Genomic DNA, 14054 nt, shown 5'->3' on the forward strand with positions numbered 1-14054 from the left:
CCTGAGTAGCCGAAGGCGAGGAATCTCGACTAGCAAGTCAATGGTCGTGGGTTCGAATCTCAAGTGCGTTAGAGTTTTTAATAAAAGCCGATAGCCTTAGATGCTAGTGCTTTTAAGAGTTTAGTCTTAGAATTTATTTTTCCGGCGAAATTAATAATAATAAGAATAATAATAATAATAATAACATAAAAATTTTAAAAATCCTCCTTTACTTCTCTTTTTTTTAAGTTTTTGTTTTTTTTATTATAAGGAAACTATATTTTGGTTCAGATTGACATGTGTTATAAACTTAAAGGTAATTTTTATGTTAATTTATCTTCAATTTTTTTAGTATTACCGTTTTCATTGCGATTTCTCTTTCCTGCTTTGCCCAGTTTTTCTTTTGCTTAGCTCTGTTAAGCAGAGAAAAATTGAAGATAAACTCAGATGATAGTTGCTAACTCTAGAAACAATAACTATGTAACAATTTTGTCAAGGCCATGGCTTTTATTTCCGTTTCTTCACTGATCTACATTTTATATAAATATTTTGGGCTTTTTTTTTCCATACATCTTTTTAGTACATAAAATTTTCATTTCGAGATTTTCTATCTATTTATATATACATTGTAACGGCCGCGAACAAACCTTGGGTAGGGTGTCTGTCGGTCTATGTCAACCGCAAGTATCGCAATAACGGCATGCCGTTAGACAAAATCGTGTGATTTTGTGGTACCGTTTAAAAATCGCATGATCTTGCGGGATATGATTGTTTTATTTCTTTTATTTTTTAAAATCATACGATTTTGCGGTATTCCTTTTTTTCTTTTGCTTTTGCAAGATCAGGCAAAATCGTATGATTTTGCGGGATCTTTGCTTGCTTTAGTGAGAGTAGCGGCAAGCCGCTATAGAGAGCAACAGAAAGAAGAAGAGAGGAATTGAGCAGGAATGAGAGGTCTGTCTGTGTTTTTTTTTTCGAAGATGGAAGAGATGTCTTTTGGAAGTTCGCGTGTGAAGATGGTAAAATCGCGCTTGAAGCTGACAGTTTTGCAAAATAGTGCCTAGTAATAATGTAAAAAGAAATTGTTAACTAGAGCTATATGAAAGAAATACAAGTCGGTGGGACTAAAATAATTGTTAAATGTTGAAAAAGGTTTTGCTTGCATCGAGTGAAAGAACAAAAAAATAATGAAATCAGCAAAGCTGTTATTTTGTTTGGTAAATTTCCAAATATATAACACAAAAAAATGCATGTACGAATGAGTGTACACAAATTATGCAAAGAAATTGTGCTTTTGCTGGGAAAAAATAAGTAAAATGTCAATGAAAATCCATAATGAAGTCAGCAATGCTGCTATTTTTGATAAATTGCCATATGTAGAATATAAAAAAATGCAAGTACGAATAAGTGTACACAAATTATGCAAAGAAATTGTGCTTTTGCTAGAAAAAAATAAGTAAAATGTCAATGTTTAAGAAATCCATAATGAAAGCAATAATGCTGCTATTTATTTTTTTTTTGATAATTCCCATATATACAATATAAAATGCATGTACGAATGAGTGTGTGCAAATCATGTAATGAAACTGTGTATTCGATAGAAAATAGTAAGCAAAATGGCAAAGAAAATATTTCAGAAAAATCCAAAATTCTTATAAACTAGAAGCCGCATAAAGAGAAAAAAAAATAATAAGTAAAATGACAAAAAAATACTGAAGAAAAATCCATGTGAATCAGGCAAATTATGGAAATTTGGTATAAAACAAACTTTTTAGTACAATAGCTTTCGCGGAACTAGTAAACATCAAGGAGAATGTAAATAAGCTAAAATAATGGAAATTTTGTATTAAATAAACTTCTTGTTACAATAAAAAAAAAAAAAGGCAGAAATCTAAAGTGAATGAAGTTATTATTTTTGTTTCCCTTGGAGTAAAAATTAAACGAGTAGAACGAAATGAGCTCAATTGGCAAGAACAACGATAACAACAACAGCAGCAGTAATGTGACATTTATCAATGATCGTCAGTAAAATTCGTGATAGAAATTCATCGAAACCAACGTTTTGGATTACACTAAGAAGCAACATAACAAAGTAAAGAGGAGAAGGAAAAGGGACGAATAAGAGCGAGAGACTGTAAGGAGGAGGAACCGCCGATGTAGGAGCTACCGCAGCAGACACTACACCGACACCAATTGCAGCAGGTATTGTAAGTCATCTAGTTCTTTTAGTTCCTTTTCTTGTTGTCCCCGATGTGTGGCTGAGTGCGAACTACCACGGCTGTGGCTGAGGTGAAGGGGGTGTGCGCATGATGGCACTGTAGGGAGGACTCTAGACGGTCACCAACGGACTCGGTACTGACCTACAGACGATATATTGGACAAGGGACAGGATAATGGGGTGATGCGATTCTTGCTACATGGAATCGACCTTTTGTCCTTTTTATGTTTTTTTTTATTATTGGAACAAGGGATGGCGGGTGAGAGGACAGGAGAGGAAGGAAAGAGTCTCGCCAAATTGCTCTACTGCAAACACACGCCTTCGTTACAACATATACCCTAATTTTTTTTGGTTCATGATGTTTCTCTTAGTATTTATGTTTTCTCCTTCCTTCCCTTTTTGCAGCAGTTGTCTTCTTATTCTGTTTTATCTTTTTACGTGCACACTGGATATAGTTAGAAAGAATAGTTGCACTTCTGTTTAATATTTTTATTATCACTGGCTCCTATAAATGTATATACTAATTGGATTGGTTTAATTGTGAGGATGTATGGTGCTTGTCTCTAGCTGTAGATTCTGTTTAAATCTCTTCCTTTTTATTTGTTTGTCTTTTTCTTCGGATTTTTGGCTATATTCTGCCAAGTTATAAATACAGTTTTTTGCGTTTTGCAATCCAATTTTGCTGCTTTCTCATAAAAAATATAACACGCTAAACAATTCGTTTGTGTCTCGCATTTTTTTCTTTTATTTAACACACGAGACTTTCCCGGTAGGTGTCTTGTTTTTTATTATGTTTATTTTTTACCCTGCACCAAATATTTTTTCCTGGTTGTTTTTCTTGTTCTTTTTTTTTTGTCATATAATCACCTGAACTTTACACTTGAACATAATGAAAGTTATCATAATAAATCAATAAAATATTGTTTAGTAGAAATTTTTTTTGCTCTTATTTTTGTATTTATAGTCACCAGAATCCTTAGTTTTTTTGAATAAAGCCTTACAAATACCAAGTCCCTTCAACATTCAAAAGACATCAAAAACAACCGAAATATTGTCAAATCATACCGAGGAATCTTGGACTTTTTCTCTTTTCATAATTCTCTCTCGTATAATAACGTTATTTAGAGAGAGAGAGGTATGAATAGAGGTTTTTTCATAACGACAGGCTGTTATTACGGTTTTTGCCTTCTTTATTGGGATAGAGAAGTGGAGAACGCAGACCGATGGAACCCCCACCTTCAAATGCACGCGGACGTTACAAGTTCTTGCAATTATTCAAGCTTCAAAGAAGTGGCGACCTTATGTAATCTGGATTAAGGTAAAAATTTTTTTAATTGGAATGCCAAGAAAGACGTATTCCTGAGAGTTTCGAGATGGGCTATCTTCATTCAGGAATTCAATTTTACAATTCAACATAAGTCGGGCAGCAAAATGCGACACGTTGATGTTCTTAGCCGAGAGTCGTGTTTATTAATCGAACATTTATTGAAACAGCGTATAATCGCAAAGCTCAAAAGTTAGACGGCTGGGTGAAATCAATAAAAAAAATATAAGTAAGAAATTCATATGAAGACTTCTACTTAAAATATGACGTATTACATAAAGACCCCGCTAGCAAGAGATAAACCCATTAGCACAACGAGGAAGTCATTCTTGAACAAAGAACCCAAAAGATTTAATCGAAACAACATTTTATAGCCCAAACATAGCAAAGAAAGTGGAGAAAAACGTAGAGAGTTGTGTAAGCTGTCTTGCAGTGATAGTGGCAAAAAATACGGATTATTGATTCCAATAAACAGATAAACCTATCACATCTTTTAACCTCCACAGGTGTTTCTAGAAGAAATGGGTAAGTCGAAAGAATTGACAAAATGGTCACAACTTTGCTGAGTAAATTGTGTATTGATCAACCTCAGAAATGGTACAAACACATTGATAGAGAAAATCAGTGTATAAATAATAAGCCTCCGAAAAGTACACATATATCATCATTTAAAGTGTTAACTGAAATGGATGTGCGAATTAAAACACAACCTGAACTACGTAAGGTACTTGAAGAACTTATAATAGAAAGTTTAGATATGGAAAACGACAATTAACGCCTCCTTCCTCGAAATAACACAGGTCGCATTCAGGCTGAAAACAAGAAAACCTTCTATCGCACGAGGACTGAAGCACCAAAATACAGCTTAAACTATTTGGTCAGTATAAAACGAGCTCAGCTGGTTTTTGGTTTGAAGTTGAAACAAAAATACCTTGGTACATACAATATAACTTTTAATATAACTTATCAACTTAATCGTGATAGATATGAAGTTGAAAAGGTTGGCGATGTAGAAAGCCTAAGAAGAATCACTACTCTGATCACTGGCACCCATCATTCGAGGCGAATGACAATTCAGAATGGCCGAATGTAGAAAATACGGAAAACTACTGTAATTAAACGCCTTCCAGATAAATATTTCTAAACTGGGGCAGTCCTGATATGTCATTATTATTTTTCATTATTATTCATTGGTATTGCATAATTTTTTTCTTTAAGTTTATAATAAGACATTTGAAATTTTCTTTTCTTTAAATAAATCACTTTCACCAAAAAGTGTTTCGAATTTTTTTTCTTTAAAAAAATCAGTTCTACTAAAAAGTGTGTTTGCTTTTATTGTAATTCGCGGAACGCTCCACATGTATGATTTTCAACACATTTCGCTTATTTAACATATTCTTTTAAACTTATTCTTGTTCGATCTCAATAAGAGAGAACATGGTATACACAACAAATAGCTGTACCTTAATTTCCTGTTAACGACTTTACTGTAAGTTAATATTAAATTTATAAGTTAATATTGAATAACTAGCGAAGCGTAAAAGCGACGACCGGAGTTAAAAGCGTTATATTTTATCGATATTTAGATTCACTTTTACACGTCTAATTACATTTTTACTTCGATACTAATATTTTATTTATTTTTTAATCCTGATATATTTTATCATTCGCAAACGCGTACGTAATCAATTAATACTATATTTATCAACACATCGGCCGACCATTATTATCGATATTTCACATTTACTTGTATATGTCTAATCTCAGTCTTACGTTGATATCTTATATATTTCGTATAATAACATGTTTTTCTTTTGTGTATGCGGAAGCGCGCGCGGATTGTAATTCAAAAATTTTAGAGGACACGTTAACTTAAAAGTAATTTCATTTTTTTTTTATTTATGTTTGTATTCAAGTTCTTAAGTTTCCTTTAATACTCACTATTGAGAGCATGAACAGAAGAAAAATAGCGTAATTAGGATTATCTTTTCTCTTTTTCTTTTTTTAATACACTTAGTGACATTTTAAGCTAATATAAAAGAATGTGCTTAATACACTCATGTTTCGTTTCCCTGATCAAATGAAACGCTGGTTATTCCTTTTCCTTCCTTTAAATCCAGGGTAAATATCGAATGATACAAGATTATTTCGTTGCTGGATTAAGTCCGCTTTTAAAACCAGCAGCAAGCATATACAAAAAAAACTTCTTAATAAATTGACTTTTGCTTTAGTCCTTTTTTGTAGAAATTTAATTTAAAAACTCCAACTTCACTCTTGCGAAAGTTTTTCTCTGCTTTTTCTTTATTTTTGTTTGCTTCACTAAAAGAATAATCTCTTGTGATCGCTATTGTTAGATGTGTCACACGGACTATGTTGAATTTTTAATTGCAAACGCAATTGCCAGCGCTGTTAGTGTTCTGCCACTTTAAGCTAGTTTTAGAATTTTTGTGAATTATGCATACATTTATTTTTAAAACCAGGGATGGTGTTTTCTTTTTTTATCTATATATTTTTACATATATAATGTTTCATCCTTTTTGGACAGTGTCGTTTTTATGCTTTTTTTATTGTTTAGGCATTTCTGTCACTTCACGGTGCTTTATTTTAAATATATTGGCTTATTCCGTAGTACACTTATTTACTTTTCTCTCTTCGCTTGGGCTAACTCGCCGATTTGTCTAGGTATTCGGCTTCACTTAATAATTAACTTTATTTTGATTTACCCTGTCCCCATAATTAAAAGTATTCTCTTCTCATATGTTTATGCCGGACAATTAAAAAAAAAGGGAGCACCAGTTCAAGAGAAGCTGTCAGGGAAGTACGTGTTAAACAAAGATTCAAGTTTAAACCTTAACGAAAAGAACAATATCTAAATAAGTTCTTGGTCATTTGCCATAAATTCATTTCAGTGATCGTCAGTAGTACTTATTGCTCAATTGCAAAAGGACAAATGGAAATAATACTGTCTCTCATCGTACTACAATCAGATATGGCCAAATTGCAATCAAAGCATCGCTAAAGGATGTCAAGAGCGGGAGAGACTGTGGCACCAGCTAACAACGGATTTAAATTCAATCATCTTTATAATCAGTTTCTAAAAATCAAAATAAAGTGCAACTTTTTAATTTACACAAAACACATTTTGAAACGCATTTGTTGTTTACATCTTTTATTTAGAAATTGTTGGTTCTAATATCTTAGCTATGGTATTTTCCTTATCAATTTGATAAAGCAACACAATTCAGTTTAGAAGTGATGTTCTTCGTTCTTTACTTATTCGCCTTAATTGGGAGGCCTCTCCAAATAATTTGTGGATGCTGAAGAAGCTAAATGGCTAAAGGAATCACCGGAGGTATGTAGATACTCTTTAATCACTCGCTCCAATTTTCCCTGCCACGTATTCTGAAGCCAGTTTTCACACATGAAAGGACTTCCAAGGGGCTACATATAACAACTATATATTTTGTCACGGGCATAGTCCGTTGCGCGGTAGATCGTTTTCAAATTTTTATTCGGCCTGCTGTGCCACAAGACAAAGAAAAAAAAAACAATTGAAAATAGAAATAAACAAAAAGGATTTGAACCTGAGGTAAGAAAAAAAAGCCCAGAAAACAAAATAAATGCTCAACCAGACTCTTAATGAGGTCATATTGTGTAAGTTCGTCTACGAAGTCCGATGTCCGTCCTGTCCGTCGTTGTTGGTCCCTTCTTAGTCCGCCAGTAACCGTTCCAAGCCCCCTACCTTCACTCGCGCGTACACCCATCCACACTCCGCTTCAGCGGTGCAGTATGCCACTTAACCACACATTTTTTGTAGCCAAGCAATTCCAATTTTAATTTTTACTTATTACCGCTGGCATTTTGATTAACATCCAATAATACCTGAACGTTGAGATGATGAAGCGCCAGCTAAAGATGTGACATCCTCGTGAGAGATACACGATGGTTGCTCCAATTGCTGAGGTTTCACAAAAGCAGATGAGGGCGCAGTACATACAATATCGTCGCCCCTTCAAGGCAAGGCAGGGGGTATGTCAGCCAGCAACGTTAATAAGTAGTAATCAATTTGCTCAGCCGCCTTAACGAACACCACATGTTAATAGTAGACCTCTTTATACTGGTACGTTCACCGTTCCAATAACTATATTTTAATGCTTTCCTTCTCAAAATAATTAGAGCGCAACCTCAATATTTTGCCAAGAAAAAAGTCTTCCTTTTTGTTTTATATCAGAATTTTTTTTCCACATATATTTTGCATTTTAATAACATCGACATTTGCTTTGAATTGTATCAGAATACACTTATATATAAATCATAGCTTTTCTTACAGTAAATTACATTTTTTATTAGTAGTTAAACTTGCAATTTAATTTAATAAAAATTTTCTTTTCGTAAATCTGTCGCTTGCAATTCTTTTCTCCTGTCTTTCATTTAACAAACCAAATAAATGCGAATATAACTGTTTTTGTGTTGGAGAATGTTTTATGTTGGATTATCCTAGCTTAATTTTCTTTTCAAGTTTTGTTTGACATGCTTCTTTAACAATATTGTCGCTTATTTATTTACTTTTTTTTTCAATGTCTTTTTCCAGTTTGCCGTTTGAAATTCATAGTTACACAGAATTTTACTTTGGTGCGTAAGATATTATTAATTTGTCAGGAAAAAAAAAATTTTGCAAATAAAATATTTCTTATATTTTGTAAACGGATTTTTTCCTATTTATCCCTCTTTTTTTATATGTATAATAATAAAACTTCGAATAGCATAAATGTACAAATAAAATAGCACTCTCTTCAATAAAATACAATTTACATAATTTTTGTTTATTAATATTTTCTTTTCAAAAACAAAAGAGCGACACCAAGTTTCCTTTTATACAAAACATGTGCCATATATCATAAAATCATTTGATTTGGTTCGCTCGCATATACGTATTTCACCAAAGACATGAAAATTTTTGGTTTTTCTTCCTTGCACTATTCCTGCATTAAAACTGATTCTCCATTTGCGCTTTTGGACCGATTTTTAAAGACTTCTATATAGATTTGATATTTTACAAATTGTCAAACAATTAAATTTTTGCACAATTTTCAATAAATTTACATATCATTTTTTTTAGAAAATTTTTTTTCTTCAGATCTTTTCACGAATAACTTCTCTTTTCTCTCTGCGTGCGCACTTTCCTCTCCTGAGGTCTGCTGAAGAAAAGGAAATGCCAAAAACACAAAAACCACCACCACCGAACTCTCAAGCCAAAACCCTCTCTCAAAAAAATCGTTTTTTCTCGCTCGATCTTTTTTCTTCTGTGCATAGCGGTAAGCCGCTGTTTTTGCAATCACACGATATCAAAATAACGGCACGCCGTTATTACGACATTTCTGGAAAAAAACAGACCGTCAGATCCCCTGCCTTAAATTTGCACGCGGACGTTACAATTTTTATACATGTTGTTTACAAATACATACATAAGAGAATTTAAAGCGTCCTGCAGAGCCCTTCTGCGTCGATCCTGATGCTCCTCTACTGCCAAATAACACAATATAACCAAAAAAAGCATAGCGCTTAATATGCACGTATTCATAACATAACTTGATTATCTAATAACAATATTTAATAATGTTTTACTTACTTTTTTGTCGGTTTGCTCAGTAGGTTGGGTTTGGCCTGATAAAATCATCATATCCAGCAGAGTGACGACTGTTTATTGTTCGATACGCCTTTGCGCTTTATCAATGATAGCGAAACTATATGATAATGTATGGAAAGATTGATGATACAGAATTGATTAAAAGGTGAGAGGATTGAGAATATTAATTAAACAATTAGAGTAAATTTACTTCCCTTCTACAAATTTATAATTTTTTGTTCAGCTGCTTGTAAGTGAACAATTTCATTTTGAACTTATTTCGTTTTCTGTTTACAGCTGTTTTCTCTTTTAAACAACCAATGCCAAATCTAAAAAGCCAATACTAATGGGAAATGCGAAGTATTTAGTTTACATCTGACGTACCATTCAAATACCTTCAGGTGATGGTAGATACCTTTTACAGGCGTGGTTAATATCGCCGTACAGAACTTTACTCAATCCAATCAAATAAGCATACAATATTATTCATAGGAGAGCAAAAAAAATTGTTGAGAGATAAATTGGTGTACATAAAGGCTAGCATTTAATTTATTTTTCAAAAATCTAAATTAAACCTATTAATTTTTCAAGGTGTCTGGCGTATTATAGCGCAGAACGGAAGAGCAGATACGATTCAAGGATATATAATATAAAATATGAAACCTAGAAATTCAGGATTTAACTTCTGCAGCCCTCGTAACTTTTTTATGGCTTTCATGTTTTGCTACAGAGTTCCCTATTTAGGCGAATAAGAACAATAAGAGAAAATAAGAACCGATATATGTTCCTCACTTCTAAACTGTATTGTATTGAAGAAAAAAAACGTAAGGAATAAATCCGCTTTAAGATATTTTGTGACAATTAAAAAGTTGCTTTCACTTATAAAACGTAACTTCTTTTGGAATTCATTTCAAAACACTATACATTCTTCGTAGGTAAATGTATGTGTTAGTGTATAGATATATAAAACAATAATAAAAATATATAAAATTCAAGTTCACCATTTAAAGGATTACTAAGGCATGAAAATATAGTATATAAGATTGTATCATGTTGTTTGTTTCTAACCAACCATAAATATGGGAGAATTTTGCATTCTGGCTTGAAATTTTATGATATTTTATTTTTATTACATTTTTTCAACGTTATTGTTTCTAATCGTACTCTGGCTTTTCTATAGGCTATCATAATGTCGTCTAATATTACGTCATGTTTGCTTGCTTTGAACGTTTGTAGCAATTCACAATTTTGTTCTTTGATATCTTGCCATTTAAAATTTAACTGGCAAGTATTTTGCATTTGTGCACTATAGCGCAGGTGAAAGTTTGGAGGCACTTCATTTCTGTGTTCTTGGCGAATGTTTACAAAAAATTTAATAAAATCGGAGTGACGAAAGCCACCAATAAAGTAACGGGTAAAAGCATCAAAGAGGCCTACCCTTGGTCGCATGCATTTTAACGTCACACATTCCTGGTGTACTTGTAGTAGGTTGATTGCATGATAAGCGTAGCCTTCTACACGTTCACGATCCCATGAATCAGTAGATATTACTTCAAAGAATATATGTAACCGATGTTTGTGACTGTATTTAGATTTACAAACCAGCGTCATTTGCCAACAAAATCCGATATTAATGCTCTTATTTAATGATGACGATGTCGACACGGAGTGAGTAGTGGCATCTAATATTCCATCTTCAAGCAGAAAGCTGGGTGGCGTCTTGATATGGTAACGTACATGGATACTTTTATATTCAGTGCCTGAAATAGCTAATATTTCAAATAGCAGCAAATACTTTTGAGTCGTTTTAGGAGATGAAGAAAAGCTCCTGAGCATCTGACCTTTAGTATGGAATAATTCAGGGACGAATGTTAAGCAGTTTATAACACTATTCCTGCAGTTAATTTCAGGTGACGCATTTGCTATGCCATATGAGTATAAGTTGCGATAATTGGTATTGATTTCAATGTAGTAAGTATTAAAGTAATAATCAGTAAAATTTGGATAAATATGCAACAGCTGCAAGTCGTCATACCATTTTAATACAGCCAACATTGTGTCTGGATTGAGAGCAGCATAAATGTACATAATTTCCGATGGCTTCTCTTGCCACGTATCTCTCTGTTGACTCATATTTTTTTTGGTTCGAAAGTCATCTTTATCAACATACGTAAAAATCACATTACCCATCGATATTAAATTCCTTCCGATTGCCATTTTTGGAAAGTCGGATGTTTTATAATTCTTAAATCGACTTATTTGCGTGCGTGTGTCCTTTTTTGGGTTATTTTTGAACTCTGTAAGCCATTGATGGTATTCCTTTTGTATATCGGTCGTACAGTTGTCCGAACTACTATACAGCTCTACCTCTTCCGCACTTAAGAGCTTCTGTTGCCATTTAATGGCCACATCTACAATATCGTTTTCAAATGACTTTTGCGAACCGTTGTTTCTAAAAGTCCAATATTGTTCAAATTCTTCCAGTTTTGTCTCTTTAATACCATAGCTCGGTAATTTTAGAAGAGAATTCATAGCACGCAGGTGAACTTTTAATTGCAGTAGATCAATGTTACCTTTTATTTGATACAGGCCTGAAGATTTTGGTATTTTGTTAAACATTTTTCACGCAAGAAATTTTTATTTCGTACTTCTTACTGAAGTTTGTCAGCAAATCAAAAACCATAGCAACAGCCAACAACCAATAAACCAGTGTTTTCGCGTCAACTGTATTCAAATTTGATTATAAATTATTAATACAAATGACAAATTGAACTATTCTAAAAATTGAAAACCCTTTCAAAACAAATATTTGAAGTGAAATTTTTTTCCCAACAAAAAGTCTTGAGACCGTAATCGTGATTCCAAAAGAGAGATATCACTAACTGATTCTGTTATTAACACTTACCAGGAATACTTACCGAGATGTTGAATGAATATTAATATGTGCAATTAGTATGAGTACTAGGTAGGTTCGCTTTGCGTCAAGCTTTTTAAATCCGCTACTTTGAAGATATTATTATTATTATAATTTTAGACTAATGAAATAAATTCTTAAACTATAAAAAAAAAGACATTGAGCACTAGCAACACAGGCTGTCGGCTCTAATTTAAATAAATGTACATTATAATTTATAAAAAGGTTTTATAAAAAGGTGGTCCAAAGAGGTTGATGATCCCTACATTACGAAAAGGCTGTACATTTGTTTAGTTAGACCCATACTCGACTATGCCTCTGTTGTGTGGTCTCCTTCATATAGGTGCTATGTAGATTGAATTGAATCTGTTCAAAAGCAAGTTCTTGCTGTTTGCCCTTAGAAATTTGAGTTGAGATCCGATTGCGTCTCTTCCTCCCTATGAAAATAGGTTGCTTCTGTTATCCTTACCGTCACTGGAGAAACGTAGATTTGTTCTTGGGGTTTACTTCGTAATCAAAGTAATAAACGGTGCTATTGACTCGCCTTTATTACTTGGTGAAATAAGCTTTAAGGTCCCTAATCGCTTCTCTAGGCACTTTATCTTGATTAAGCTTAGTCAGTGTAAATATAATTATGAGTTGTTTAATCCGCTCAGAGTAGTTTGCAAGAACCTAAATAACGTCTATCACTTATTCACGGTATCGGACTCTTTAAAGTCCATTAAAGTAACATTGCTTAATACGCGCGATTTACCTATGTCTTACTAAAACTAGCTTTTATCCTTAAAAGTCGTTACGATTCGAAAATGAATTGTTGCTAAAAATTATCGCTTGCCAGGCTTATGCATATTTGCGATGGTTTAGGGGTTCATTTGCAATTTAACCCTATACCGGTTGTAAGTGTGGCTCTGTGCTGGTTATGTACATGCTTTTTTTTTTCCTTCTTATTTGTTTTATTGTACTTATACTAAGGTTTATTATTAATTTAATATAAGTTTTGCTTTAAGTGCCCATTGAACTCGACTGTCATTTGTTTATTTGAGTTTCATGTATAAGTAGAATTAAAATAAATAAATGAATAAATAAATAAATAAATTAGATAATGAGTTTAGTAGTATTAATAAGGTAACATATAGAATTGGTATTCGATGCTGAAGCTGATTTTAGAATGTCCAAAGGGTTAATCGTTCCAAATGCAATACTTCTAGCCAAGGAAAAGTTAAGGCAATCGCAGAGAATGTGCTTTACAGTGAGAGCTTGTCCACAACTGCAGATTTAGGAGGAAGACTTCTTCAAGATCCGCTGGTGAGTTGCGATACTATGACCAATGCGAATTTTCGAAAATGTTTGGATCTTGGTTTTCTCAACGTTTGTTAGATATAAAGGTGGAATTATTTGAGGGTTAATGGAAGAGTAGTGTTGATGATGGTATTGTAAATTTCCTTCTGCAATTTTCACTTTAACTTTTCTCCCAATGTATCTTTGAAGATCCAACTTTTCCAAGACATCATCCACAATTAGAGGAGCTGAAGCAGCATACTTTGCCGCTCGATCAGCCTGCTCATTTCCCAATAAACCGATGTGACTTGGTACCCATAACATTTTAAATTTTTCATCGGGTGTTGTAATTATATTCCTTAATTTGTTGATGGTGCTTCATCTCGAAGTCGAAGGATTCCGAATAGCTTGTAATACAGACAAACTGTCGGTAACAATGGCAGTTTTGAGTTTGTTTTTATCTCGAAGTCGAAGGATTCCGAATAGCTTGTAATACAGACAAACTGTCGGTAACAATGGCAGTTTTGAGTTTGTTTTTATGGGCAAGGTTCGCAGCGGGAAGGATAGCTCTGGCTTCGGTAGTGAAAGTTGAAGTACTCTCGTGAAATATGTGATTAAGAAGAACCTGTTATGAAGATCTTATGTTAATTGTGGGCAGATTAGTTAACAGATGTGTTTAACATAGGGACATTAGGAGCAAACACAATAGGACCTT

General features: G+C 33.3%; 1 protein-coding gene and 2 long non-coding RNA genes across 3 annotated transcripts; 1 reads left to right on the forward strand and 2 right to left on the reverse strand.

Annotated features, from left to right (window-relative positions):
- Nucleotides 1-1014: 1014 nt before the first annotated feature.
- On the forward strand, nucleotides 1015-9968 carry LOC119637654. The gene is made up of 3 exons (XR_005247311.1): nucleotides 1015-2181; nucleotides 9171-9313; nucleotides 9445-9968. It is a non-coding gene; the product is annotated as an uncharacterized LOC119637654 (long non-coding RNA).
- LOC119637655 lies at nucleotides 8301-9237 on the reverse strand. Its single transcript, XR_005247312.1, has 3 exons — nucleotides 9151-9237; nucleotides 8987-9044; nucleotides 8301-8899 (listed from the first exon to the last, which is right to left on the reverse strand). It is a non-coding gene; the product is annotated as an uncharacterized LOC119637655 (long non-coding RNA).
- A 289-nt stretch (nucleotides 9969-10257) lies between the features above and the next one.
- LOC119637673 (Meckel syndrome type 1 protein homolog) lies at nucleotides 10258-12029 on the reverse strand. Its single transcript, XM_038033869.1, has one exon. The coding sequence runs from the start codon at nucleotides 11764-11766 to the stop codon at nucleotides 10258-10260; it is 1509 nt and encodes a 502-aa protein (XP_037889797.1). The 5' UTR covers nucleotides 11767-12029.
- Between the last annotated feature and the right edge of the window lie 2025 nt (nucleotides 12030-14054).

The sequence above is a fragment of the Glossina fuscipes genome, unplaced genomic scaffold (genome assembly GCF_014805625.2).
Source record: "Glossina fuscipes isolate IAEA_lab_2018 unplaced genomic scaffold, Yale_Gfus_2 60, whole genome shotgun sequence".
NCBI classification, from domain to species: domain Eukaryota; kingdom Metazoa; phylum Arthropoda; class Insecta; order Diptera; family Glossinidae; genus Glossina; species Glossina fuscipes.

Bases quoted from the DNA above. Each gene is read 5' to 3' on its own strand.
- LOC119637673 (XM_038033869.1), bottom strand. From the start codon at position 11,766: ATGTTTAACAAAATACCAAAATCTTCAGGCCTGTATCAAATAAAAGGT.